The sequence below is a fragment of the Diabrotica undecimpunctata genome, chromosome 4 (assembly GCF_040954645.1).
Source record: "Diabrotica undecimpunctata isolate CICGRU chromosome 4, icDiaUnde3, whole genome shotgun sequence".
Lineage (NCBI taxonomy): Eukaryota > Metazoa > Arthropoda > Insecta > Coleoptera > Chrysomelidae > Diabrotica > Diabrotica undecimpunctata.
This window is the reverse complement of record NC_092806.1, coordinates 9,808,840-9,836,209: the sequence shown is the minus strand read 5'-3', so window position 1 is coordinate 9,836,209 and position 27,370 is coordinate 9,808,840. Positions and strand designations below refer to the sequence as shown.

At 33.2% G+C, this 27,370-nt stretch overlaps 1 protein-coding gene across 2 annotated transcripts in view; it reads right to left on the bottom strand.

Moving 5' to 3' along the window:
• LOC140439145 (uncharacterized) overlaps positions 1–25,582 on the bottom strand; it is a 103,307-nt gene extending 77,725 nt beyond the window's left edge. The window contains exons 1-2 of one of the 2 annotated variants that reach the window (XM_072528863.1): positions 25,285–25,582; positions 6,705–6,948 (exon numbers count right to left, since the gene is read on the bottom strand). In XM_072528863.1, the coding sequence (XP_072384964.1) occupies positions 6,705–6,888 (184 nt within the window). In that variant the 5' untranslated portion in view covers positions 6,889–6,948; positions 25,285–25,582. Of the gene's footprint in view, positions 1–6,704; positions 6,949–24,809; positions 25,176–25,284 lie in introns of those variants that run through there. The other variant, XM_072528864.1, reaches the window with a different exon arrangement.
• Between the last annotated feature and the right edge of the window lie 1,788 nt (positions 25,583–27,370).

Sequence of the window (27,370 nt, the reverse complement as noted above, 5' to 3'; positions counted from 1 at the left end):
TGTCCCTCTTCAACATTTTGAGCGTCATAATAAAGGGCAAATCTCGTAGGGACAAAGTTTATTGTTCAGTTTGTGGCAAAATTGTGAGTACTAAATATTTTATACTTTTCTATATTTGATATGTTATTTAAAATATTTGAATTCTTCTTCTTCTTCCTCTTTATTAGCAATTCTGCTTGTTCATTGTCGGATTAATACCTCTATGGCCCCTCAGGCAGATCGTATGCTGATCTAAATCTAAACGCGAATTCCGAGCACCGAGGTCATGTGCGGCATACATGGGCTCGGTGGCCGGACTCTACTCGGACGCTCGGCCGGCGAGGAGAACAAAATTTATATTGCCAAATTGGCGGCTGAGTGTACGAGCCCACACTCTTTTCGGGCAGAAATTCATCAGGCTGGTTGCTCTCTATTCGGAGCACACACTTTTTCTTTTAGGGCCACCAGTCCCGATGTCAAGGTAGAGTAAATTCTATAGTCAGTAAAGTAAATAGGGAGAAAAGCCGATATGTGTGCTACCCCTACAGTTAGGTGGCTTAACCACAGTCAATAAAAACAGAGGGTGTCCCATTACCCAGGGCACGCAAAGTAATTTTCAGATCATAAGCCTCCTCGCGTAAGTCACACGCTGAGGAGGGGTGGAGGAAAAGCCTGGGGGTCAGATAGATACCACTTCAATAACGAAGTGTGACCGGTTTGATCTTCGGACATGTGGATCCCACTTTACAATGGTATATACATGTTCCTTAGGGGCAGGGTTAATAACATGTGTGTAATACCGCTATGGAATATTGTCACTTCATCTTTTGCGTGGTCGTCCGATACTTCTTCTGCTGATTCGTGACTTATTTCTTGCTATTTTGACGACACAGGTCTCCTCCATTATGCTTATGTGGTTTTTTTCTATTTTGTGTCCATTCAGTTATACACTGTACGTTGCATTTTCTTCTAATGTCTTCACTTCTGTTTCGATCTCCCAGCGTATTTCCTGTAATTCTTCTCAGTACTCTCATCTCTCTGCCGTTTCCAGTAGCCTTTGCATTGTGGCTGTGTCGGGTCTTGTTTCTGAGGCATATGTCATTATTGGTCCTACACTGGCTTTATAAATTCTTGATTTCATCTCAGTGTTAATGTGTCTGTTTCGCCATATAGTGTTATTAAGGCATCCTGCCAGTCTATTTGCTTTTTGTACTTGATCTCTCACTTTTTTGTCCAGGTCTCCATAGCTAGACAGTGTAATTCCCAGGTATTTTATTTCCATTGCTTGTTCAATACTGATGCCATCAATTTCTATTTTACATCTTTCTTTGCTAACTATTATTGTTTTAGTTTTCTGAGATGAGATTGTCATATTAAATTCTTTCAGACTGTCTTAACCAGTCTTTGCAGACGATCTTCATCTTGGGCTATCAATATTGCATCGTCTGCGTAACAGAGTATTTTTATTTCTTTGTTTCCCATTCTGTATGCTCTTCCTTTGTTAACGCTTTTGATGATTTGATCCATGATCAAATTGAAGGGCGTGGAGCTCAATGAATCCCTTGTCTTATTCTGCTGCCTATTTCTATAGGTTTTGTAAGTTGTCCGTCTATTCTGACTTCCATTTTGTTCGAATTAGTTGGACAATAAAATTTTTATTATTAAAAATGATTTCGAAATGTTTTCAACTGATTACTAAAAACCTATGCATAAAATACTTGTGTTCAATACAACGATTCCCATTTAACGAAAATTTGTTAATTAAGTAAATCTTATAACTTTTGATAACTGCGTTGAAATGCAACGAAAATACAATTGAGTTTGAACGATGCACCAAACGATAAGACCCACTTTCTGTAGCAATTATACTTGTTGGAATAAAGTGCAGAGACTGTACTTTACTAGTAGATAATGCTACTGTAATACAAACGTTGTTGATAAAGATATACCATGGGAAAGTCATAAACAGCGTATATCGCTTTAACATAACAATTATAAATTATGTTTCCTAACACGATACAATCGTTCGGAATGTGATTTCACTCAAGTCAAGTATACCTACTCATGTGTAACTCGGTAAATGATGCCCTAAATCCATATGCCGGGTGTATCTACTAAACTGGTTAATGCGTTTGAAGGATTTTGTAATACTTACGACATCGGTCTGATTTGCCTAACAACGAGTGCTCTATTGTGTGTTAGTTTTAATTTATGAGTCAAGATTTCAGTACTATAAATTTTTTTTGACAGTAGTAACGTAAGATTATCAATTTAACTAAAATTTGTATCGAAAATTCATGCTAAACAGAGGATGATAACATATCTGAACAATGTTCAGACTAGTTCAGTTAGATGAAAATCAATGCCGGATAGTAGAGTATATGGAGAATATAATATAAAATGATGATTTTAACACAGGTGACTTCATTTTAGACTTATATTATTTAATGTGTGAAAATTCTATTTTGGTTTTTATTTACAGAAGCTAAGGATTCCATTCGAGAAACTCTGGAAGATGAAACAGCCTGCATAAGAGTAAATGGAGTCTTAGTTAAAAACATCAGATATGCAGATGATACAGTAATAATAGCCGATAGTTTACAAGACCTGAAAAGACTCATAAGTAAAATAGTAATGTGTAGTAGGGAGTACGGACTCTCACTCAATATCAAAAAGACGAAGTTTATGAAAATTTGTAGAAACAACCATAATGCTAACGAAATCTTGACAATAGAAGGCCAGCAGATCGAAAGAGTACAAAAGTACACTTACCTAGGAACACTTATAACAGAAAATAATGACTACATTGCAGAGATGAAAGTCAGAATCGAAAAAGCACGTTCTAATTTTATAAAAATGAAAAAGGTCCTATGTAGCAAAGATTTAACATTAGCTATTAAAGTACGCCTAACAAAATGTTACATATACAGTGTACTATACTATGGAGTGGAATCATGGACGTTAAATCTAGACACAATGAGACGACTTAACGCCTTTGAAATGTGGACCTTTTTTGTGGAAGAATTATGAGGGTTTCCTGGGTAGATAGAGTTACGAACAATGAAGTACTGAGAAGAATAGGTAAAGAGAAGGAAGTTGAACTTATAATTAAAGAAAGAAAGCTACAGTATCTCGGACATGTGATGCGGGGCGAGAAGTATGGCATCCTGCGACTCATAATGCAAGGAAAGATAAATGGCAGAAGAAGCATCGGAAGAAGACGAATGTCATGGCTCAAGAACCTGAGAGAATGGTTTGGATGCAGCTCAAAACAACTTTTTAGAGCTACTGCCTCAAAAATTAAAATAGCTATGATGATTGCCAACCTCCGTAGCGGAGATGGTACCTGAAGAAGAAGAAGAAGAAGGATTCCATCGATAAAATTAATGAATTTGACGACATTACTTCTTTATTTGGAGGTGATTACTCTGACGTGGATCCAAATTACTGCACAGAGTCATCTTTGGATTCTGAAGATATTGGTGGATCTGAAAATGATCTCGTAATCCGAAACAAAGTTGTAAAATTTCAACGTAAGAAAATTTTATACTCCGAGACATCTACATCAGTGGTGAAATTAATAATTAAAGGCATTTTAGAAACAGTACTGCGTAAGGTAACGAAGCCTTAAGATGGCATAAAATAATCCTGCTGAATGGAAATTGAATACTGCGAAAAAAAGACGGTCAGAAGGGAGCACATACATCATGAAAAACAAAATCAGAGCTCCCAAGGTATCCCAGCAAATCAATTGTAGTAAATGTAAAATTAAATGAACTGAAAACTGAAAAGTTGTCTGAAGAATATAGAAACAAACTCTATAGAAATTACTGGAGTCTAGATTTTAAGTTTAGAAACAATTTTACTTTGTATAAGATAATTGTCAAACAAATTAGGAGTAGACTTGTTCTTAAAACATCCCAAAAGAAAGGAACGAACATTTAGCAAGAAATGTTTCTTTCATCGAACTAACCATGAAAGAATACCAGTGTGCTAACAGCTTTTTTACAAAAACGCTGTGTATATTTCCAGATGTTATAATGAATGCTGTAGCTAACAGTAATTATACTTTTTGCTATTCTAAATGTTCTATGGGCTAACTCGATGGCTATGGGACAGGAACGACTATCAGACTTGTCGTTACTGTTTATAGAAACCGAAAATCTAGAGAAATTTAAATCTTCAACTATGGACACTTTAATAAATAAGTTTGCCGAACAAAAGGCGAGAAAAGTTCATGTTTTAATTTTTTTTACTATATTTAATAAATATTTTGTTCGATACAAATGTTTTTGCTTCTTTTGTTGAACATTTTTATATCAATATTCCAAATCAGTCGTGAGAAAGGGCCCTGCGACAAACTTTGATGCGGAGCTCCTATGGGGCTAGCTACACCACTGAAAAGATCCTCCGTCCACCCCAGTGAAACCTTATTTTTTTATATCTTCGAAAATATCCAATTATTTCCAAATTTAAATAAATGTTTAGCAAAAGACAGAATTATTAGAAATACGTCATTATACCATTTTAGTATCACCATCAAATTAAGCTCCCACTCGATATCCATTAACATAAATTAAAATTAACAAAAATTCCCCAAGCATAATATTATCACCAACAGTAAACAAACCGACGTCGACGAAGATATCTTCGTTTTCTTAGCATCGAGAATGAAAGAACTGTTAGTCCATGTGACCCTAAAATCTAACAATTTGACTTCAACCTTTCTATGTTAATCAACCGAATCAACCTGTTTTGAAAGTATACTTGAGACTATTAGGATTAAGAGTCGCTTTTGCAATGACACCTTGTGGTGCACAGGTACATATTCAGGTAGAATTTTCCTATATTAAATGTAATTAGAGGGTCGGTACGGCCTCACGGTGGATTAGGGTCACTAATAGGCTGATTTAAAAATTCTTTAGATGTAAGAAGACGGGATTACGATGTACTCTGAGAGAAAATTCAGGTAGTTTCAATATATACAAGGTGTGCAACATAAAAATTAAAAATATACGAAAAAACAATATTTTCGTATATTTTCAAATTGTTCGGATTGCTGTAAAACCCAGAAAAATTACGAAATTAAATACATTTGTAGTGAAAATTGTTCGTTTATAGCCCTCTATAATATTGATTATTGTCTTTTTATTTTAAAATGACCAGGGAAAAAGTTTTTTAGTTATTTTTGTTTATAACTTTTTTATTTTCAATTTTACCATAAAAAGTAATACAAATAAAGTTGTAGAAAATTTAATTTGCTACAAATAATGTTGTATAAAATTTTCGTTAGGGTTGCTAATTTACGAGATACAGCGCGAAAAACCTTTGCCCTCCTTTTTCTAAGATGCGGCCTGGGGTAAGGGTGGCGACCCCACAAACATGAACTTAAGCTTATACAACTACTCCCATACATCAAAAAAATTAAATTACGTCCTCTCAAAAATGTCATTTTAATGTAACTTTTCAATGGACTATGTAATTAAAATACAGCTGAAATCATTAGTCCAGTCTTCGACTTGTTTATTGACGAATTAAAACCTCTATAAAGGGTTGTCATTCCATCTTTTGCGCGGTCGTCCGATACTTCTTCTGCCAATTGGTGACTAATCTCTTGCTATTTTGACGACACTGGTCTCCTCCATTCTGCTTATGGGGTTATTCCATTCTTTTTTTCTATTTTGAGTACATTCATCTATACACTGTAGGTTTTCTTCTAATGTAATTTATTGTGTTTTATAATTTTATTAATTAATGTTGTTAATTGTTCTGTCATTGTTGCTCCACAATATTTCAGTAACTCGTTTGGTATCCCGTCTTTACCTGCAGCTTTTCTATTTTTTCGGTTTTCAAGTATTTTCCGAACTTCCTGTACATTTATATTAAGTTCTTCATTTGCGGTAATTTGTGATATTTCTGGTTCTAGCGTCGTTTGTTCTTCCTCTGCTTGGAGCTTTTTTTAGGTAGTCAATCCGCGTATTCTTTCATGTGTTTTGGTTCTATTAGTTCATTAACCACCGTTTTTTGACCTCATATGAAGCGCCATATTTCCTCTTGCAGACCGCAAAAATTATGTTCCATTTCTTTCGAAAAGCGTTCCCATTGATCATTTCCTATTTTTCTTACAAGTGCATGTGTTTCGTTTCTAATTGTCTTGTAATTATGGTATGCGTCTTGTATTTTGGTTGACATGTATTTCAGGTAAGCTTTTTTCTTTTCTTTGCATTTTTCCTTCACTTCTGTACAAAACCATGGAGTTCTTCGCCTTGGTAACGATTTATTTTTTTTTATATTTCTTTCACCAAAAACTTCCTTGGTCGAGGCTAATATATTATACTTGTCAAAGAATATAAAGAAACAAATTCTAACCAAAATCAATTCTTCTTCTTCTTCTTAGCTTTCTGTCGTCCATGTTTGGACATAGGCCTCTTCCAACTCCTTCCATCGGTCTCTATCTTGAGCAACATATTTCCAATTTGTTCCGGCTATCCTTTTAATGTCATCAGCCCATCTCATCTGTGGTCTTCCTCAGCAAAATCAATTCAGCACCAAATAAGTCACACAAGACAACTTTCGCCTGCGTCATATCATCAGTAGAATTGGATACTGAAGATACACATATAAAATACTACCTTACGAATAACTGAATAAACCATATTATATACTGCAAAATATTCCATTAAGAAAAACGGGAAAGCTTACAATACAACAATTTTACGACTTACCAGTTTTTGAGCGTCTTTTACTCCTCCAGAAGTACACAGCCCATAAAAGCGCTAAAGTCAACAGAAACGTTAAGATGATACCAGCTGCCAATGACCCCGGTCCATAACACAGAGTCTCTTCTTGGGCATTCACTACACCAAAAAACAACACCGATAAAACTATCCACTGATTTGCGACCTTCATTTTTTCGATAAATCAGTCTTTTGAGTAATGACCATTGAGCATTGTTCAAGATTATTGTTCCTGAAACAAAAATACAGAATTAAGACAAGAATACAATGTATGATTTTAAAAATACACGTCACTCTAACGATTAAAATCTTGTCACTACTCTAGAACAATAAGAATTTTGTTAGAGGCCCACTATACCCAACATCCCATTTGTACCCAAATATGATCACTCTCCAAATTTACCCCGATTGAAGATTTTTGGGCAATATTGGGTAAAAAAGTTTACCGGAACACACTAGTTCGCTCCCGTCAAAAAAACCTTTTAATTAATTTAATTAATAGTAAAAGGGCAGCAGGGCTACGAGCGCAAAACATTTCATTTTCCCATCTAAATCTCCATAAGAAATTCTAAGGTCCATTCTGCTCATTTTTGGCTCATTTTGTGGTTGAGACGCGCCGGGTCATCGGATCGTGCCGTAAGAGGACTCGTTGGAAAGGGGAGGGGACAGGGAACACGTTGAGATAGAAAAAACATGGCAACGTATTGCCAAAAGGACACTAAGCTTGTAAGGTCTAAACGGCTCAACGTACAACAACGTGCAAGGTATCGATAGAAAGATAAGGGGCCAACGAATACGTAGACACAGAAAAAAACATGGCGGCGTATTGCTAAAAGGTCACTAAGCTTGTAACTTCTGTAACGAATATGTTAAGACAAAAAACAAACGCAAAGACACAATGCCAAAACGGCACTATATCTTATCTTCGTTGCTATTGATCCGATTGCAACGTATGAGCTAAAAACAGCTAAAAATACAATGCTAATACGACACTATATTACATCTTCTCTGATATTTGTTCGATTTTAACGATAAAAGCGTTAAATGAACGAGGATGGGGTAATGAATGCCTCCCTCTCAATCTCGAAACAATTTATATGATATGTCATTGAAATGGATATCCCGTACAGCAGCGGCTATCGCTGGAAATAAATGGAATACCCACTATATCCACTATATAATCTTCTCTGACCGATCGTTACAATATACGAATCATCGATAAGTCGATTTTAATTGAGAAACAGGAGATAATTTCATGGCGTTGTCGTTACCTAGATTCATTGGTCGATACTGCGAACAAGGCTACAATATCGTATATTTAGATGAGTCATAGGTGAATGTAGATCACAGCTTACCAAAAGAATGGGCAGATACGTCCATTAAATCGCATAGAGATGCATTTGTTCGTGGCCTGACTACAGGCTTAAAAACCCTGCAGCTCGTGGTCCTCGTTTTGTCCTCCTTCATTCAGGATGTAATTACGGCTTTGTTAAAGGATCAGAACTGACTTTGCTGGTAAATAAAAACACCCAAGATTACCATGACGAAATGGATGGTTCACTCTGAAAATTTTTTCAAACTTAACCAGAAAAAACAGTTGCGGTGATGGATATTGCTCCTTATAATAACATGAAATTGGGGAAAGTTCATACCACTGCTTTCAACAAAGAAGAAAAACATGGCTTCTATCAAAAGATATATTTTTTGAAGAAAATTATTTAAAAACAGTACTGTTGGAAGTTGTCAACAGTTATAGGGCAAATTATAAGATCAATATATATGAATTGAAGATATTGCACAACATAATTTGAAAATTCTCCGCCTTCCGCCCTATCACTGTGAGCGCAACCCTACAAGTTGCCCTAGAAAAATGGAAAAATTATATAAAACACGTAATAGGAGAATAAATGGACATGTGGAACACAACAACGTGATGGATGATGATATTCAACCAATTATTATAAACATCGGTACGACTGACAGTGACAGTGATTTTATTTGTAGTAACACGGACGACTCTGATGAACAGTAACGTAAGTTATTATGTATAATTTATAATTATTGAAAAATATCTTATTTAACCTTTACTTTTATTTATTAAAAGTAGTTCGTATTTTCCTATTATATTATAAAACAAATGCAACAAACTACTGCCGTACAAATTTTTATATATTAGCTACGTATAAATAAAAAACATTAATAGTGTTTAGGTTTTGGGCTATTTTATTATTAGTCAATTTTCAAAACAATAATTCAACCTCGCAAGGTTGAAATATGGCAAAGCCGCTTGCAATATACAACCACACTGATTCTAACGTTTGAAACGCAGTATAGATACTCCATATCCATGGACGTATGTCCATATCCCATACCCATAGAAATATGTATAGACAAAATGTTCAGGAAGACATTATCCGTTGCTAAAAGTAGTCTTTTTGATCCGTTAACAAAACCAACAACGATCGGTCAATTTCGACATCGCTTAACAATAAATTGTCTTATTTATGGTTGATTTATTTATTACTTTGTGATAAATAAGTAATTACAATTACGATTTGCCATTTTTTGTAATCGTTATATTCACAAAACATCCTTCAATGCGATCGGTTCAGTGGACAAGGTGCGCTGTGAAGGTCAAAGCTTCGCGGTATTGGCAGAGCTGTTATTAAATCAAATAGCATTAGTTTCCGTTATTGTTTACTTCAAACGTTACATATATATCATTAGTTTTATTAGACAATACGAGGGCGTTGTTTAAAGTCATTAAAATGACTAAAAGTTTATTTAATCATTAGAGATTTTTATTTATCTTCTATTCAGAGGCGTAACAAAGGCCTCCGTACCAAGAAACTTGCTGGGAGCGGGGCAATATGTCCGGGGCCCCATCTTGTCTTTAATATATGTAAAAATGTATTATTATTATATTATTTTACGCATGCATACGCAACGTTTTTTAAGCAGTGCCTTCTTCTTCTTCAAGTTCCGCTCCTATCGGAGATTGGAAATCATTCTGGCAATTATAATTTTGTTGGTTACGCGCCTGAATAGTTCAATTGAACTGCATCCAAACCATTCACGGAGATTGCGTAGCCACGAGATTTTACGTCTTCCTACGCTTCTTCTGCCTTTGATTTTTCCCTGCATTATATTCCTTAGTAGTTCGTATTTTTCACCTCTCATGATGTACCCCAAGTATTCCAATTTCCTGATTTTTATGGAACTATTCGTTTGTAAGTTGTGAATTATCTGTTATTTGGTTATCTTTTTAACAGAATAAACTTGACTAAGTCCAAAAAAAACTTAAAAATAGCGTTTTTCCGTTTTCTTTGATTTTTACCCGTTGTTTTTGTTATTCCACCTAAATATGGCATTTTCGCCATTACCCACGTAGGTAAATGGTCCTGGTTAGAAATATAAAAACTCGTTCAAATCTATAAAATAAACCTAATCATAAGATATAGAACAACCTTTACCTACCAAGTTGGAACTTACCCATTACATAGGACATAAATCTATCCAAAAATTAAAATATTATCTACAAAAAAGCTCTTCGACAAATCAGGCTAGGCTGTAAAATAAAACAAACCAGGCACTGAATTGAAGGTTGTTCTAAATTCGTTCACGGTGTAAATTAATTCTGAACTGATTATGAACCGCGCTTTCATACAACTCGATTACTAAAAGAATTCTGAACTGATCCTGAACGCGTCCATTGTTCGTACCGCGAACGAAACTAATACAATACATACCTGTAAGTTTAAATTAAATTTAAGAATATAAATTTCTAAATAATCATATCCGGCAAGTGCATCAGCTCATATCTGCTCCTCCCATTAACAGAAACTTAATCCTTTCCGGTCTTCCGACCTTTAATGATGACGACTATAAACTATAATGCTTTTTACGTGAGTACTGAAAGGTTTAAGTACTGCAATTTTGCGAATTTTAGAACAATATTTCTAGATCTTCTTTTTCTTCTTCTCTTCTTCTTCTTTTTATATAGACATGACTGTCTGTTTTTCAATGTGACTCCACTAAGTTGTCGTTCCATCGTTTTCGTGGTCTTCCTACTGATCGTCTTTATTGGTCTGATGACTGTTTTGTAAATTCTGCCTTTCGTTTCTTTCTCGATATGTTTATTTCTCCATATTTTTTCATTTAGGCAGACTGCGGCTCTGTTTGCTCTATTCACTTGATCTTCCACTTCCGTTTCGAGCTTTCTGCAGCTAGATAATGTGATGCCTAGATATTTAAACTCCATCACTCGTTCTATTATCTGACCTTCCAGCTCCAATTTATATCTTAGTAAATTTGCTGTTGTAACAATGCATTTTGTCTTTTTTGGGGAAATTAACATGTTAAATTTTCTGGCGGTTATATTAAATTGGTGTGGATTACGTTGTAAATCATCTTCACTTTGAGAGAGTAGTATTGTGTCGTCCGCATAGCAAATGGGGATCATTTAAGGTTGCTGTCTATAAAAATACCAAGAAAATTTTACAGAATCAACGATACTGATATGGCTGTTATTAAGAACCAAGAGTTAAAAAGCTCCTTTATAGGATAATACTACTGTCTTATCCACGTTAAAAGAGAGTAAATTAGAGTCGGACCAGGTTTTTATTTTAAGTAGATAAGAACTACCACAGATCGTGAGCAGAGAATGAAAGCTAATAATTTATAAAGTAAAACGGAACAGTTTGAATTTGTCTTCCTAGCTATTTTACAAAATTAAATTTTGGAATCTATAAATGTAGCTGTCACTCTTTGGTAGTCCAAAAATATGGATCTCTCCATATTTTTGGACTGCGCAATAGTACTTTTACATAACTGTAAAGAATTTTTATCAAATCTTAGCAAAACTATATGTTATTTTTACAAGAATCCAAAGATTTTGTGGCTTACCCTGTAAAAAAAATTTAATGCAGGCAATGGATACAAAGTTATTCTAATTGTTTATAAGCAAAAAAATAGACATGATTTTGCAAAATGATTTTGCAATATTCAAAATTGCATTTCGTCATTTTTTTTTTTAATAATATTGACAGAATAAATCTTCTTCCTTCATAAGCTATCCATAGAATTACTGTTACATCATGATTTTCTGACTTTATTGTTGCAAAAGCATTTAATTTGGGAAAAAACCAATAGAATAACTTTTAAACTATTTGACCGATCGGTTTGAAATTTTGATCATATTTTAAGCGCCACAACTCCCAACATTCCACGTAATATGAAGGTTCTAAGTTATTTTTTTAAAAAGTTATTAACATTTATAAAAAATCAAAATTTCTGATTTATTTTACATTTTTCTAAGCACAAGTAAAGATAGAAACATTTAGAAAACGCCATTTTGAAGGTTTTTATATTGGTTATAATTTTCTGGCTCTCAAATTTGTTTCAAATCCTTCAACTTTTGCTGATAGACGAAAAAATCGAAAATTTACCGTTTTTTTACCTTTATGGGTTAATAACTACGTCCAAAATATCGACTGCAGGAAACAATACGTTCTTGTTATAGGCCCACACTACTCAAAACAACTGTTGTTTGTCTGGCAGGGTCAGTGTCACGAGAAAATTCTTATTTATTTGGACTAGCAAATTACAACTCGAAAATCCTAGGAAATTAAGGATTTAAATTTTATAACTACAAATTAGGTGGCAAGCAACACGAAAAAATGTTTTTCAAACGTTTTTTTTTTTTAAACGATTTCCAGAATGGAAATCGAAACGTCAGATTTTTAATTAAAAATGTAATTTTCAATACGTGGCTTAATCCCATATAAACATAATTTTTTATTTAGACATGCCACAAGAAAATAGTTCTGAAACCTTATTAAATAAATAGTTATCTAGGTTTTTTGTTGTTTAAGAGTTACTTTCTTTGCTTTTCTTCAAACAGGGTCATCCTGAAGATTCACCATCTATTAAAATTCTCGTTTCAACCATTAGCAAACCAAAAAATTTACTTTCTGACAATTTTTTGTTAAATCATCTGACGTTTTATTTAAATATTCATAAAAATAGAACAAAATTAGCATTTGTGAAGTGCCAGTTGTTTGTTGTACATTTACAAAACAGAATTTTTCGGATTAAACATTTATTCTAAGATTAAAAACTTTGTAAATAATTTGTAATAGTGACATGGCACTGACGATTCAGTATTTATTATCTCCAACTGTTAATTTTGGAGTAAAAGTATTCGATTTGATTATTTGTCATACTTTTTCGAATTTCTATCGACGTATGCTGATGCGGGTAACAGCATGTGGCTGGAAAGCGGCGTCTGACATTATTATACGGTTAATTGAAATAAGAAATACATAATATACTACATATTTATAAACATATGAAATCAAAACTTGTTTCAGAAACTATTTTATTATGCTTTATCTTAGGACAAAAGGATTTATAGAGGATTTATTAGCATTAATTGTGGCATACTATTTCTTTATGATAGTATAATACCAGTAGATGTCATACAGGCGCCAGACGAAATTTTTCAGTTTAATTTTAGAAAGCATGTGTCAGCAAGCTAATAAAGATGAAGCAGAGAATATAAGTTATGAAAATAATAAAGAATGCATGCCAAAAAACGATAAAAATATGAAGAAAATTAAAACACACAAATATTTAAGTGTATACGAAATTTACACAGCCTTTTGTTTAATATCAACAGAAGAAAATTATCCTTTACATCTAACAGTCGCATAAAAAAATAAATACATGGACAGAAATAGAATTACCTAAACACAAAAAAGCTATTCAAACATAATGGTTTTTATTACACAGGAAGATGGAACTAAAAAAGCCAGAATAGTAGCCTGAGGTTTTCAAATTAAGGAGGAGACTGAATTTGAACCAAATTACTCACCAATAGCCAGAACATCAACAATTAAGCTATTTTTATCAATAGCATTACAAAACGATTAAAAAATCAGACAAATGGATATTCTAACTGCATTTTTAAATGGATAACTGGAGAATGACGTCTTTATTTAGGCACCAGACGGATTTCAAACAAAAAAAGTCTTTTTTTTCTTCCTCTTTATAAGCAATTCTACTTGTTCATTTTCTGAGATGAGATTGTCATATTAAATTCTTTTGCTCTTATGTTAAATCTGTGGACCAGTCTTTGCAGACTATCTTCATCTTGGGCTATCAATATTGCGTCGTCTGCATAACAGAGTATTTTTATTTCTTTGTTTCCCATTCTGTATCTTCTTCCTTTGTTAAACTTTTGATAATTTCATCCATGCACAAAAAACTCAAAAGTATTAAAAAATAGAGTTTCATATGGCTTAAAATAATCGTCAAAGGCATGGAATGATACCTTCAATGAATTTGCTACTCAAAATAATTTTAAAAGATCTATATATGATGGGTGTCTACTTACTTCATAACAAAAAGTTTTGGATATTAATGAATGAAGTGAAGATAATGATGTCAAGAGTATTATAAAAATATAACAAGATAATTATTAGGCGAAAGATTTAAAGCAAGTTAAAAAAATTTATTGAACATTTCTAGGACAGAAGACACTACTCAAATTGATCAAGAAAAATTTATGAAAAACTTTTGGATCATTTTATTATGAAGGAATGTAAATCAAAGATGACTCCAATGGAAAAGTGATTTTAATACAATGACAGTGAAATTCTAACTAATTTTTATTATTAGTAGTAGAGCAAAACATGCAGATATATAAAAAATCATTATTTGAAAGTCCTATTTCTTAAAATAAATGAAAAAGGTGGTAGGTATCACCATTAAATTCATTTATTTTCCTAGTATTTTTCTTAGCAGAAAAATGTGGTCTGTTCTTGATCGACTAGTTCTAAAGCCACTTTGATATTCGTCAAGACTCCCAATATACAGGAGCGATACAGGAATATAGAGAATATATATTTTGTATAGCTTCGATATTTCAATCAGAAAAGTTTCTAGTTCTTTGCGTTTGTCATTATTGCTTTAAGATTTATTCATAAAACAATTATAAAACCATATAATGTTTATTTTAATGCAATTGATTGCAGGAATAACCAACCACATATTGAGTAATTATATACAAATGTTAAAATTAAAAGCACCCATTCATAATAAAACGTTGCATTAATATTTAAAAATTCTTCAGTAATTTCCTGAATTCTACGAAATACACACACACATATTATATTTATCTGCATGGCATTAAACGCGGGTCATTAAAAATACTAAATTATTGTGAAAATACAATTAGCCACAACTAATTAACGAAATGATGTAAACAAATTTTCTACGCTCACAAGGTGGGTCTGGTTGCGGCTGAATTATTCCACCTCAAAACATACTTTTTATTTAAATGTAGTATTTATTAATATTTATTTATACGGAGAAAATCCTACGTTGACCGACGATATATACAAAAAAGCCGAAAATTAGAAGTTTTTTTTTTTATTAGTAAGATGTGTTTAAGTATTTATATTAAACTAACTATTTTTTATAAAGGCAGTAAGAGTGCCTTGTGAAAAAACAGAGATTCCTTGCTATTTTTAGCCTTTTTGTGTAGGAATGAAATGTTAGAATTTGTTCCCCAGTTATAGCAATTAAGAGTTCGCCGTGAATTATTGAAATACTTTATTCTACAGTAAGAATTTTTTTTATTTAAATTAATGTGTCTCGACTGCAAAGACCATTGACACAAACAATATTGTGAACAATAATTACAAAAAGCACATGTTACTAATTGCTACACTTAATCTATAAGCTTAGAACCTATGACTAAATAATACAACAGTTTTATCACTAAGTTATAAGTTAAAGGTAAAGTACATGGAAAACAAGGGGTCATATTCTGTTGAACAACTGAATGTCTTTCAAGAAACCAATTAGGTTAAAGACTTGATCGGGTGAGTTTAGAACGTCTTTGATATTTGACTTAGGATGTCAGGATGTGTTTCATAGCAAATACACTTGTGAGCAGATTTGGCAATTGTGCTTCGGCTCGGGCTCGGACTTCATTAAGTATTCATGTAGAGTCGGGTATATACTATTCTTAAAACTAAACATTTGATACATTATAGGACTCTTCATCAAAAGATAGTGTCAGCCATTTTTTTCGAACAGACTTTTGTAAACAAATATGTTAGGTTAGATGAGTAATATAAGCAATGAATATAGCATATATGCTTCTATATTCATTGCTTATATTACTATAAAGTACATGTGAACACAATTATTAAGATAAGAAATACCAGAGAAAATAATGGAAAAAGTACCTCAATTAGCCATTAATTTTTTTAAATCGATTATTATTATGACACCTGTACGAAAAGGAATAACAAAGAGATGTTATGAAGTCTGTAGAATATACATCGCTTTAAATTATTTAAAGACAATACATATTATCATATAAATTTTCTAAAGCCTTTATTTCTTTACTGTTTGTACGAAAAACATGGCGGCTGATGAAAAGCCCTATTAAATAACATTACAAGTGACAGTTGACAACCGAAATCACTACTACTGTGAACCAGTGTTGCCAAGCACAAAATTTCAATACTCTTTTGCAATTTGAAATGTTGCAACATGAAAATCCGCAACTATTATAAATACCAAAACAATATTACAATTCAGTTAACATTAACATAAATTTTATTTCTAATATTCATGTAACGGGTCTTAGTACCTAGGGCACAGAATAATAAACAATCAGAATGCCCACTCTGCTTGAAAAAAAAAATAAGTACGCGCATCTCGTTCGCGTAGACGGAATCAGCCATGTTTTAGTCGGAACCAGTGCTGTTCAGTGACATTTTATCTTGTGTGCATAGAAAAATTAACCAGCTTTAATTTATTTACGGCAACTATAGACATAATATGCAATATTTTATTCGTACTTTTAGTTGAAGAATAGATTAAATTATTTCAAATGTACTAAATTGTTAATCTCTAAAAATTTAAATTACAGTTCTGTCGTAGCTTGTCACAAATTTCTCAATTCGAGTCTATGTTTCCGTTTAAAATATGGCGATCGCGTGCTGACAAACTTCAAAAGCGGCATCTGGTAGTGGGCATTCTGATTGTTATTTATTCTGTGCCTAGGGATTTAGTCAAAATAGCTAAATTTTGCCGAGTTGATATATAATTAATTTAAAAAAATCCTTTGTAAAAGGTTATATTCTAAAAATATTTTTTTTTTCGGGTTATATCACATAACGTTTTTGGACTAATAACTTAATTAACTGCACTGGTGATAGACTATTAATCTGATATAACCCGAAAGGGTATTATAACCTTTTATAAAGGGTTTTATTAAATAGAAATTTTTATGATTCATGGTATACAGACAACTACAAGAATTTCATTTTCCTTGTGGATAATTAATTCATTCTTCTTTTTTAATAATGATTTTAACCTGCATGAATTTAATATCCTGGAGAAACTAATAAAACAGTATGGATTGCCGATGATCATACAATAATAAAATTCCGAGTGGTGTTCTACATCATGATAAACCACATCACTGGAATGGCGTAGCGGTGATTCTGAACAAAAAGGTCGCTGGGGCTGTGATACTTCTCTCTGATAGAGTCATCCTAATAAAGCTGCAAAGGAGACCCGTTACTACAAACATCATTCAAATTTACGCTCCTACATCAGAAAAGCCAGAAGAGGATAGTTTTACGCACTTGTACAAAAAGCACTAAAATATACCAAGAAGATCGGCTTACCATCGTCATGGGTGATTTCAATGCCAATGTTGGCAAAAACAGAATAGAAGACATCGTCGGACAACACGTCTTAGGCGAGAATAACGAAAGGGGAGACCGACTTATCCAATTTTATCGGGAAGAAGATTTTACCATTGTTAACACCTGGTTTAGACTTCCCCCGAGACGATTTTATACGTGGAAATCACCTGCAGATGCAGCCAACAATATCATCAGAAACCAGATAAACTTTATTCTCATTAACAAAAGATTCAAGAACAGCTTGACTTCGGTGAAGACCATCCCAGGAGCATACGTCTCATCGGACCACAACCCATTAGTGGGCCAGATAGAACTCAAACTAAAGAAACTCATCAAAAGTAAAGCTAAACAAAACTTGGATTATGACACTCTAAAAGGCCCCGTAGTTCGTCAGAACGTAAGAGATGTAATAAGAGAAAAACTAGAAACCGCTTCTTAAGAGGTGAATCAGCTTTTACAAATTTATAAATAAGGTGGCAAAGGACAAATTACTTCAAAAATATTCATAGCTATTTTAGTCCTATATATTCCTAAGAATATCTTTCCTAAAAATATCTTTATAGAAGGAGGATGTGGAGTTAGTAGAAAACAAACATCATAGCTACATTTCCGACTGGACAGGTATTCGCAATGTCAACGAACTCTTTGAACCTGTGTAGAATTAGAAAGAATCATAACAATGACTTCTAATGAAGTTAGTCGTCAACGGTTACAAATAAAGATTTACTGCCACTGAGAACTATCTCCAGTGGAAACCACTCAGTGAACAGTCTTAAGATGACACAATAGGATAGACCATTACTCAAAATCTATCGACATCCAAATTAACCCCTCATCTCTTGCAGTAAATCCCTCTACTAAATGGAATGGCACACGAGGAGACTGGGAACTATTTCAAAAAATGTTGGAAGGAGACGTTACTTAGTTACTTACTGAAAATAATACAAATAATGCCGCAACATTTTTCGAGATTATTTCTTGTGCAGTGTATTGGTCTATTCCTGTTAAAAGAGTTTTTACTTCCATTTCACTTAGACCAATTTGGTGAGATCCGAAATATGTTAATATGGTAGAAAATGTAAAACGATCTTAAAAAATTATATGATTCAGTCCAATTACACACAAGCCAAAAGTTTATTTAAAAACAAACAACGTTGTATGTTTGTTGTTGTTGTTGTTGTCATGTCTACCAAAGTTCTTCGTCCTGTACCCTATACCATCTTATAATAAATATTTATTTATTGAAGTTTTTAGTCATAAAAATCTTAGAAAACAAAAGAAATATAGCAAATAATCTTCCGAAAGCACACTAAACCAGTACAACTACGCAGTACGAATACAAAAACGTAAACATTCCGTGCAGAAAGAATGCCATAACTCTCTTTTCCACCAGAAGATTATTTAGCTACACCCAGTAGAATATATAAATATAATTTCATCACATTCATTTTATGCTTAATACATTCCCACAACCTCACATAAATATTGACAACTTTTCATTCCACATTCCATCGCAATGATCTTCGAGTGCTCGTGGACGTGGAGCCAATTGCCGCTGAGCTGAGACGGAGAGAGGTACCACCACAACTAACACACCACACCACAGGTAGTACTGTCGGACCTACATCTGTTTCTTAAGAAAAAAAAAAGGAAAAGAAAGGTTATGAATGGTGGATTGTTAGTATGAGAGTAATTGGGCTAAAAACGTATTTTTGAATTGTAGAATTAAAGTTTGTACGAGGTGTACTAATAAAATATATAGGTACTTTAAGAAATCATCTACTATATTTGATTGTTTATCGAAACATTAAAATAAACGTATTTTCAATTAAAATTTTGGTGAGTACAAAGCAACTGGAGAGAGGACTCTAAGAAATTGAGTCCTCTTGAGAATAATTGTCCTCACTTTTGCCGAGATAAGTTATGGAAGTTACTTAAAGAAAACGGTTTTTTCTATGAAAGTCAAAGAAAAAACCTATATTGAACGATACAGAAGAGATTGTTTGTTGGCAAAGGCAATATTTGAGAATGATAAAAAGATTTAGATTAGAAGGAAACCTGGCTAAACGAAAATCATACCGTTTCAAAAGTATGGGTAGATAAAAAAGTCTCGACAAGCCTTTCTAGAAGGATATTCTACTCGTTTAAATGCTGCCACAGGAAAGGGTCCAAAATTAGAGGAAAGTGCCCAAATTCGGACCCCTCCTCCTAAAGCGAACCACTAGCCTTTTGGGTGATTTGGATCGTAGCGGTTATGGGTGCAAATGGTATATTAGAATTCATTACCCAGTGGTGAAGCGCACAAGCCGGCTACGTCACTATCGTGGAGAACGTGGGGCGCTTATAACGATTGTTGCTCGACATAAGACTCACATAACGGGTACTCTTCAAAGAGACAGGTTAGGAAATCCTACTCTAGTAACTAAAGTAAAATTAAGAAAAGGAGAGCATGTATGGAAAAGACAAGGAAAAGTGTGCATTTCAAAGTGGAGAGATAACCGCGAAGTGCTTGCGATTACGACTTTGCATCACCTGAAACTAATAAGATGTAAAAACAGAGAGAACAAGAAAAAATAAAACCCATCGAAATATTCCATTATAACAAATATACTTCTGGGATAGACAGGTGTGATCAAATGATTTCATACTTTTTATGCCCCAGGCAAAACCATTTTCTGGTATAAAAAGATAATATTTCATCTATTAGATAAAGCTGTCTGGAATGCATTTTTGTGTTCAAAAAGATTAACGTGGGCTCTTCTTGGTAAACCTGAAAATTTACCAGTACAGTATTTTCAGGAAACGATACCTTTTCCACAAAATTATAGCCGAAATAAGTATTTTCTGGGGTCCAAACAGTGCAGAAAAGATGGAACTAGAAGAGAGACCAGCTACAGGTGCAAAACATGTGCTGAACATCCCCCATTGTGTCCAGGACTATGTTTTGAGTTGTGGCATACGCAAATATAAAAGTGTAAATGTATTTTTTTGTATTTTATTTTTTGCATTTTACTGTTTGTATTTTGTTTCTTGAATTTTATTTATGTTTGGTTTATTAAAATAAAAGTTTTTGTGTTATAAGTAAGCGGACGGTGGTAACCGTCGTGTCCTATGATGCAGATAATAAATGTCTGGTGGGACCGGAATGGTTATAACCGGCTGTGTAAAAAAAAACTACATATACTAATTACTAGAAACACCTTCCTAAAGGAATTTCCGAAATTTAACTTTTAGATCCCTTAATATCCGTGTGACAAGTTTTGACCGATTTGCAATTCGGGAGTGTCTAGCAATGTGTTCATATCGCTTTTTATTATAGAATTAACAATTCTGCATGATATAATCACAGGACTTTACAAACACAATATGTTAATCTTAACTAAAATGATTCACAATCTGCAAAATACGTTCTGCCACTTGGAAATTTTAATCCTTTTTAAGAAAGTTGAGAGCTTATAAATTGACCCTCTCCTTTTTGAAAATTGTAAATATTTTGTACCTGCAGAGATTACGTACTTATATCATTTGTTAATTAAAATAACTACAAAATTTAAAATAGGAATTTAAATAAATTGGTATGTTTAAAAGTTTTAAATAAAAACCTAAACATTTTCAGAACAATACAGAATATTTTGTATTAAAAAATCTCCGTCACTGTTTTATGATGTTATATTGAGTTTTATCCCACGTGCAATAAAATTCGTGCTATCAATTATTTTCAAACGTACTATATTAGAAATTAATGGTTATATTAGGAGAAAGAAAATATGTCTTTGGCCCAAGACCGAAACTTGGGGCTGAGTCCTCGTAGCCCCTTGGGGCGGAGTCCCGCATAAAGGCAAAAGAATGACTATAACTAATATATTAGTTTAAATTATCATATATATCGTTGAATAAATTGCCTTTGTAGGTTATAAAAATTATTAATTTTGTAAAATAATTTGTCTCAAATGACTAATCAAATTAAGTATTTCAATGTAGTGCTTATTTTCCATATAGTGCTATACGTAAAAAAAGTTAATTTAGTAATTATTGCTTCATCCATCCTAGTCTTGCGCCAGGGGGTTTGAGTATGCACTTTTATGTTCACTGGGTACCTTGACATCCCCTAAACTATTAGAGATATTTAATTTTACCAAAATGAAAATTGTTCCTTTTGAAAAAATGAACAAAATGGCGTTTCATTAACTTTGATCTGATTGTTAGAACCGGAATTATAACAAATTTCAAACCTCACTCATTTTAAAGGTAATTGTTTCAGCTTTAAAATAAACTTAGCAAAATTACTGTATATTTATTAATAAAAAAGTTATAACTATTTTAACATAAAAATTTCACTAAAAAGTTGCGAAATAATTTGTTTATAAGAAATTTAAAAAAATTTAAGCTATATACTTTGAAAATCTGGTTAATGGAAGATATAGAACAATCAAAAGCAATATTTTCAGATTTGGTAAATGTTTTTCTGTTGGTTTTTGACCAAGATATGGAACTTTTAATAACGCGCTCTGAGGCGGACGGTCAGCTGACAGCGAATGCGGGTGCGCGTTAATCAATTTGCAATATCTCGGCAAAAAATTAACAGAAACATTTACTAAAGCTAAAAACGTTCGTTTTGAATTGTTCTATGTCGTTCATTAACCAAATTGTCAACATCTGTGATGCAATTTTGTTTAAAACTCGTATAAACAAATTAATTCACAAGTTTTTAACGAAAATTTTAACTATAAACTGATATTACTGTTTTATTTTTATGGTAAAGTAATATGCATCTCTGAATCTACATGGATTTTACGTATGTATTGGTTTTTATTCACTGCGAGCTTCTCAGAGTGCGTTATTAAAATTTCCATATCTTGGTCAAAAATTAACATAGAAACATTTACCAAAACTTACAAGATCCATTTGGGGTTGTTCTATAAGTTCCATTAGACAGATTTTTAAAGTTTATAGTCTAATTTTGTTTAAATCCCTTATAAACAAATTAGTTCGAATCATTTAGCGAAATTTTTCATGTTTAATTGTGATAACTTTTTTATTTATAAAGGTAAAGTAATTTTGTAAAGTTAGTTTTAAACCTGAAACAATTACCTTTAAAAGAGAGGGCTTTGGAAGTTAATCGCGCGTATTAAAGCTGAATTATACTTGGAAAAGCCCCATCGAATGTCTAATTTGCAATTGTTTTTCACAAAATTTGTTATAACTCCGATTCTAACAATCGGATCAAAATTAATCAAACGCCGTTTTGTTCATTTTTTCAAAAGGAACAATTTTTCATTGTGGAAAAATTAAATACATATCTCTAATAGTTTAGGTTAGCTAAGTAACATACAAGGAGACGAAGGTCCAGAAATAACGGAAGAAGAAGTAATGTACGCACTAAAAAGAATGAAAAATGGTAAAGCCCCAGGTCCAGATGAAATACCAACGGAAATCCTTAAACTAATAGAAAAAGACTCGATTAAAATTTTAGTTGAACTTTTCAATAGCATTTATACATCAGGAAAAATACCACAAGATTGGCTTTTATCCACCTTTGTTATTATACCAAAAAAGATAAATGCCAAACAATGTAGTGATTACCGTACAATCAGTCTGATGAGCCATGTACTGAAAATATTCCTGAAAATTATACACTCTAGAGTACACAGAAAACTGGAAATGGACATCAATAATACCCAGTTTGGATTCCGAAATGGACTTGGAACAAGAGTGGCGTTGTTTGCACTGAACGTTATGTCTCAAAGATGTCTTGACATACATCAAGATGTATTCATGTGTTTCATAGATTACAACAAGGCCTTTTATAAAGTGCGGCATGATCACCTAATCAGACTCCTGACAGAAAAGAATTTAGATAAACGAGACATCCGACTAATAGCAAATATGTACTACAATCAGAAAACAGTAGGGAGAGTAGAGAATAATACCACTGAAGAAATTGAAATAAAGCGAGGTGTGAGACAAGGGTGTATACTGTCACCAACCCTGTTTAATCTCTATTCCGAAGACGTAATGAATAGAACACTCTCTGAGCAATTCGTAGGTATTAAAATAAATGGTGTTAGATTAAACAATCTGAGATTTGCCGACGACACCGTTCTGATCGCAGAAACACTTGAAGAGCTACAGACATTGGTGAATAAGATAGCAGACTGCAGCGAAGAATATGGACTATTTTTGAACATAAAGAAAACTAAATTTATGGTAATATCGAAATCAACACAAAATGTCCAAAATTTATATTTACACAATGAAATTATCGATCGAGTTAGCAAATACAAATATTTAGGCACTTTTATAAATGAAGTCAACGATAGCTCGGCAGAAATCAAAATAAGAATAGAAAAAGCCAGATCCATATTCACTAAAATGAGGAGAGTGTTCTGCGGAAGAGATTTGAGCCTTGAACTGAAACTTCGCCTGATGAGATGTTACGTACTTTCTGTGCTGTTCTAAGGAATGGAGTCATGGACGTTGAAAAAGATTGATACCAAAAAATTAGAGGCATTTGAACTGTGGATGTATCGCAGAATCCTGAGAATATCATGGGCCGAGAGAGTCACAAATGTCGAGGTCTTGAGAAGAATGAATAAAGAAAAGGAAGTCATATTTACGATCAAAAAACGAAAACTGCAATACTTGGGACACATTACAAGAGGCGAAAGATATGAACTGCTTCGAATAATTATGCAAGGGAAAATAGCACGAAAAAGGTCCATAGGAAGAAGACGAAACTCCTGGCTAAAGAATCTACGGGAATGGTATAGCTGTAGCAGCAACGAATTGTTTCGGTCAGCAGTTTCGAAAATACGTATAGCCCTGATAATCGCCAACCTTCGGAACGAAGATGGCACTTGAAGAAGAAGAATAGTTTAGGAGAACAGTCATTTAAACAATTAAATAGTGAAAAATCAAATCTAAGCTCCAAAAAACAAAAAAACGTCAAAGTACCGACAAAGTACGTCAACCCTGGTACCTGGTGGTATCAACACAAAGCCTTAAAAATATAAACGAGTGATTTTGCGTACCGATTTTTAATTTATTTGTGAAATATTATGTTTATAGCATAAAAATAGTTTCAATAAAAGCAGCAACTTGGATTTTTTGTACATCGAAATAAGCAAAAAACAGTTCCTATTTGGGACTGTGAGAAATCCAGGTATCTGAAAATTGTTTTATATTAAAACATGTTTTGTAATTTTACCTCAAATATTAAGCTTTTTAAAATTGTAAGCAAAAAGTCGATAAAATGACAATTTTTACACTAAATTGTTAATAATTAAAAAATAAAATCTCTGCAGAAAACGTATAGGTTTTCTTTATATAAGCCTATAATAACTAAAAAAAAATCAAATACCTGGATTTGTCACAGATCCGAGAGAAACCTTATTCCCCCAAGTATTTATTCATTTTTGATACACGTACATTGGTCAAACAAAATAATAGTGTCACGTACGAATTACCAATCACAAAAACCCTCAAAATATATGTTTAATTTTTAAAACTAAAAAGAATAATGAAACGGATGCCATAATTTTATACCAGAGTTATAGCTTAAAATTAAATCGTTTTTAACTTTCCCGATTAAAGTTTTTACAACACAGCGTTCGGTATTCTATAAACCGCTGTTAAAAATGCCCGTATCGGTAAATTGTACAGTAAGTCATAGCTTTCCTGGTGTTAGTAGACCTAAACTGCATTTCCGTTCTCTAAACTATGTATAAAATGCGCACTTTCCTCTCGAAAGCAGAAAAAAAACATGTACATAGTTATGTCGGCAAACACCTGTTATCACTACGAGGTCAAAATAAGCAACAAGTAGGGGCACTTACATATGCGGATGTTCAGAGTATCCATGGAGCAACACACGCGCATACGGGTAGATCTGATCGCGAGATAAAACTTTGTAACCAAAAATATTCAAGCTCGGAAAAGCCACACTCTCGGGGAGCGCGCAAACGTCGTGAAAACAGGTAGGCCACTAGATTTGTTTATCACTTGTGTGTATGTGCAGGTGAAAGACGAATCGGGACGAAGTCGTCGATCGGCCGCGGCACGATGGCGAATGTTTCGTGCAGGTGTGGCGATGGAACCTGCCAGAGGGAATCTGTGAACTTACTACCTTGAATGACCGACTAGAACCGAAACTTGCTGCCTGTGACTGGTAATATGGGGAGAAGATGCATTCCAAGACGCGCCCAGGGCCGTAACCACCACGGTTTCTTTATAAAAAAAAATACAAATTAAGCGATACTTTATCGAAAAAACTTATTTAGAAGATACAGCAAGTAACACGCGGTTTCAATGGTTTCCTTTTAGCGAATATATGTTTTTCTAGATTTGTTGTTTGTCCAGATATAATCGTACAAAGTTTACGTCGTGTCTTTAGGCTAGTTTTAGTTGTTTAACATTCGTTTTTCGGTTGGTAATGGATGCGTGTTAGCTTTGATCTCCCATTGGTATCACAGTTTAAAATGAACAACAATTTGAATAAAAACCATTGATTATAACCAATATACTTGTTCTTATTCTTCGGGTACCGTCTCCATTTACAACAATATAACAATAGTAGCATACATCTATAATTGAAGACGCAAAAAGCTAATAGATCTAAGTGCCAAAAGTAAAATTGTTGGGAAAAGTAAAAAACTGTACAGTTTACAACAGAGTAAAATTTTATTTGCAAAAATGGTTTTAATCAAACAAGTTAATGTAAATAGATGGTTTTGTAATTTTTGTACAGTTTTACAAAAACGAAACAAAGAAAACGCATGTTAACCATATACTTTTTCAAACAGATCTAAGTCAATTGATAGGTTTCACTTCTAAGAGATCTAAGTCCATTGGTATGTTTTATTTTCTAAAGGTCTAAGTGCCATCACAGAGTATTTCATAGTAGAAATCTCTGCTTTCTTCATCAATGAAACCTAACATGCTTCCTAAGTTCTTTTTTTGTTTTCTGCTAGTGGAACCTTTGTTAGTAGAGTAGTAAGCTCCATGGAAGCTATGTATTCAATAGAAATCTTTTTCTTGAGGACGTAGCATTTTTTGTCAAACCCATGCAGTTCGCTGAAGTTTTTCTTGGTAAGTACGTAGCTAGGTTCGTTTTTATCAATCTTGAAATACGACACTTTGGATATCATTAAATCTTTAGTGTTGATACACATTGCAGATGCTTCGTCAAAGTTAAAAAATCTATTCTCCGTTCACAAATTGTTGAAAGCACGAAATGTGCATCAAACTCATAAAACGGTTGTAAATCATAGGCGTTCCTAAGGTGTTTATTCATTAAATAATAATATAATATTTTAATACTGTTATATATAATATTAATAATATTTTAATACTAATATATTTAGTAAAAAAACAATTAAAACTTTCACGGTTAATGTTGGTTATTATATTATATTAATAAAAATAAGAATTTAACCATTAACAATTTTGTAAAAATACCTTATCTCTTTGGATATTTCAATACTAATCTTCGCGTTTAATCACTTTACTAGAAAACCTGGAATTCATATCCGAAGGTACTATTCGTTGCAAGATAATTAGGATGGCGGCTTTGGCCACGTGCCTGTCTGTTCAGTTTATATTCGAAACTTAACTTGAAAGGGCGAAGTTATTACGAACGAAAACAATTTTTTTGTTTAGTACGTTTTTACTACTATATATAGTTTTAGTACTATACTGTACGTTTTATATACCTACGAACATATACGTACCTTTTGCTCGTGCTCGTTTTGTTGGATTGTTTGTGATGGCTTCATCATCAACATCATCAAGTTTTACACCGGTACTGTTGCGTACAGTCAGTAAGTCTGTCTATTCGCCAAGAGAGAAGACTATTGTCCTGAATGTTCACGATGGTCTGGTTTCTCAGAATCCCACAAACACTGTTCGCAACATAGTCGAAAG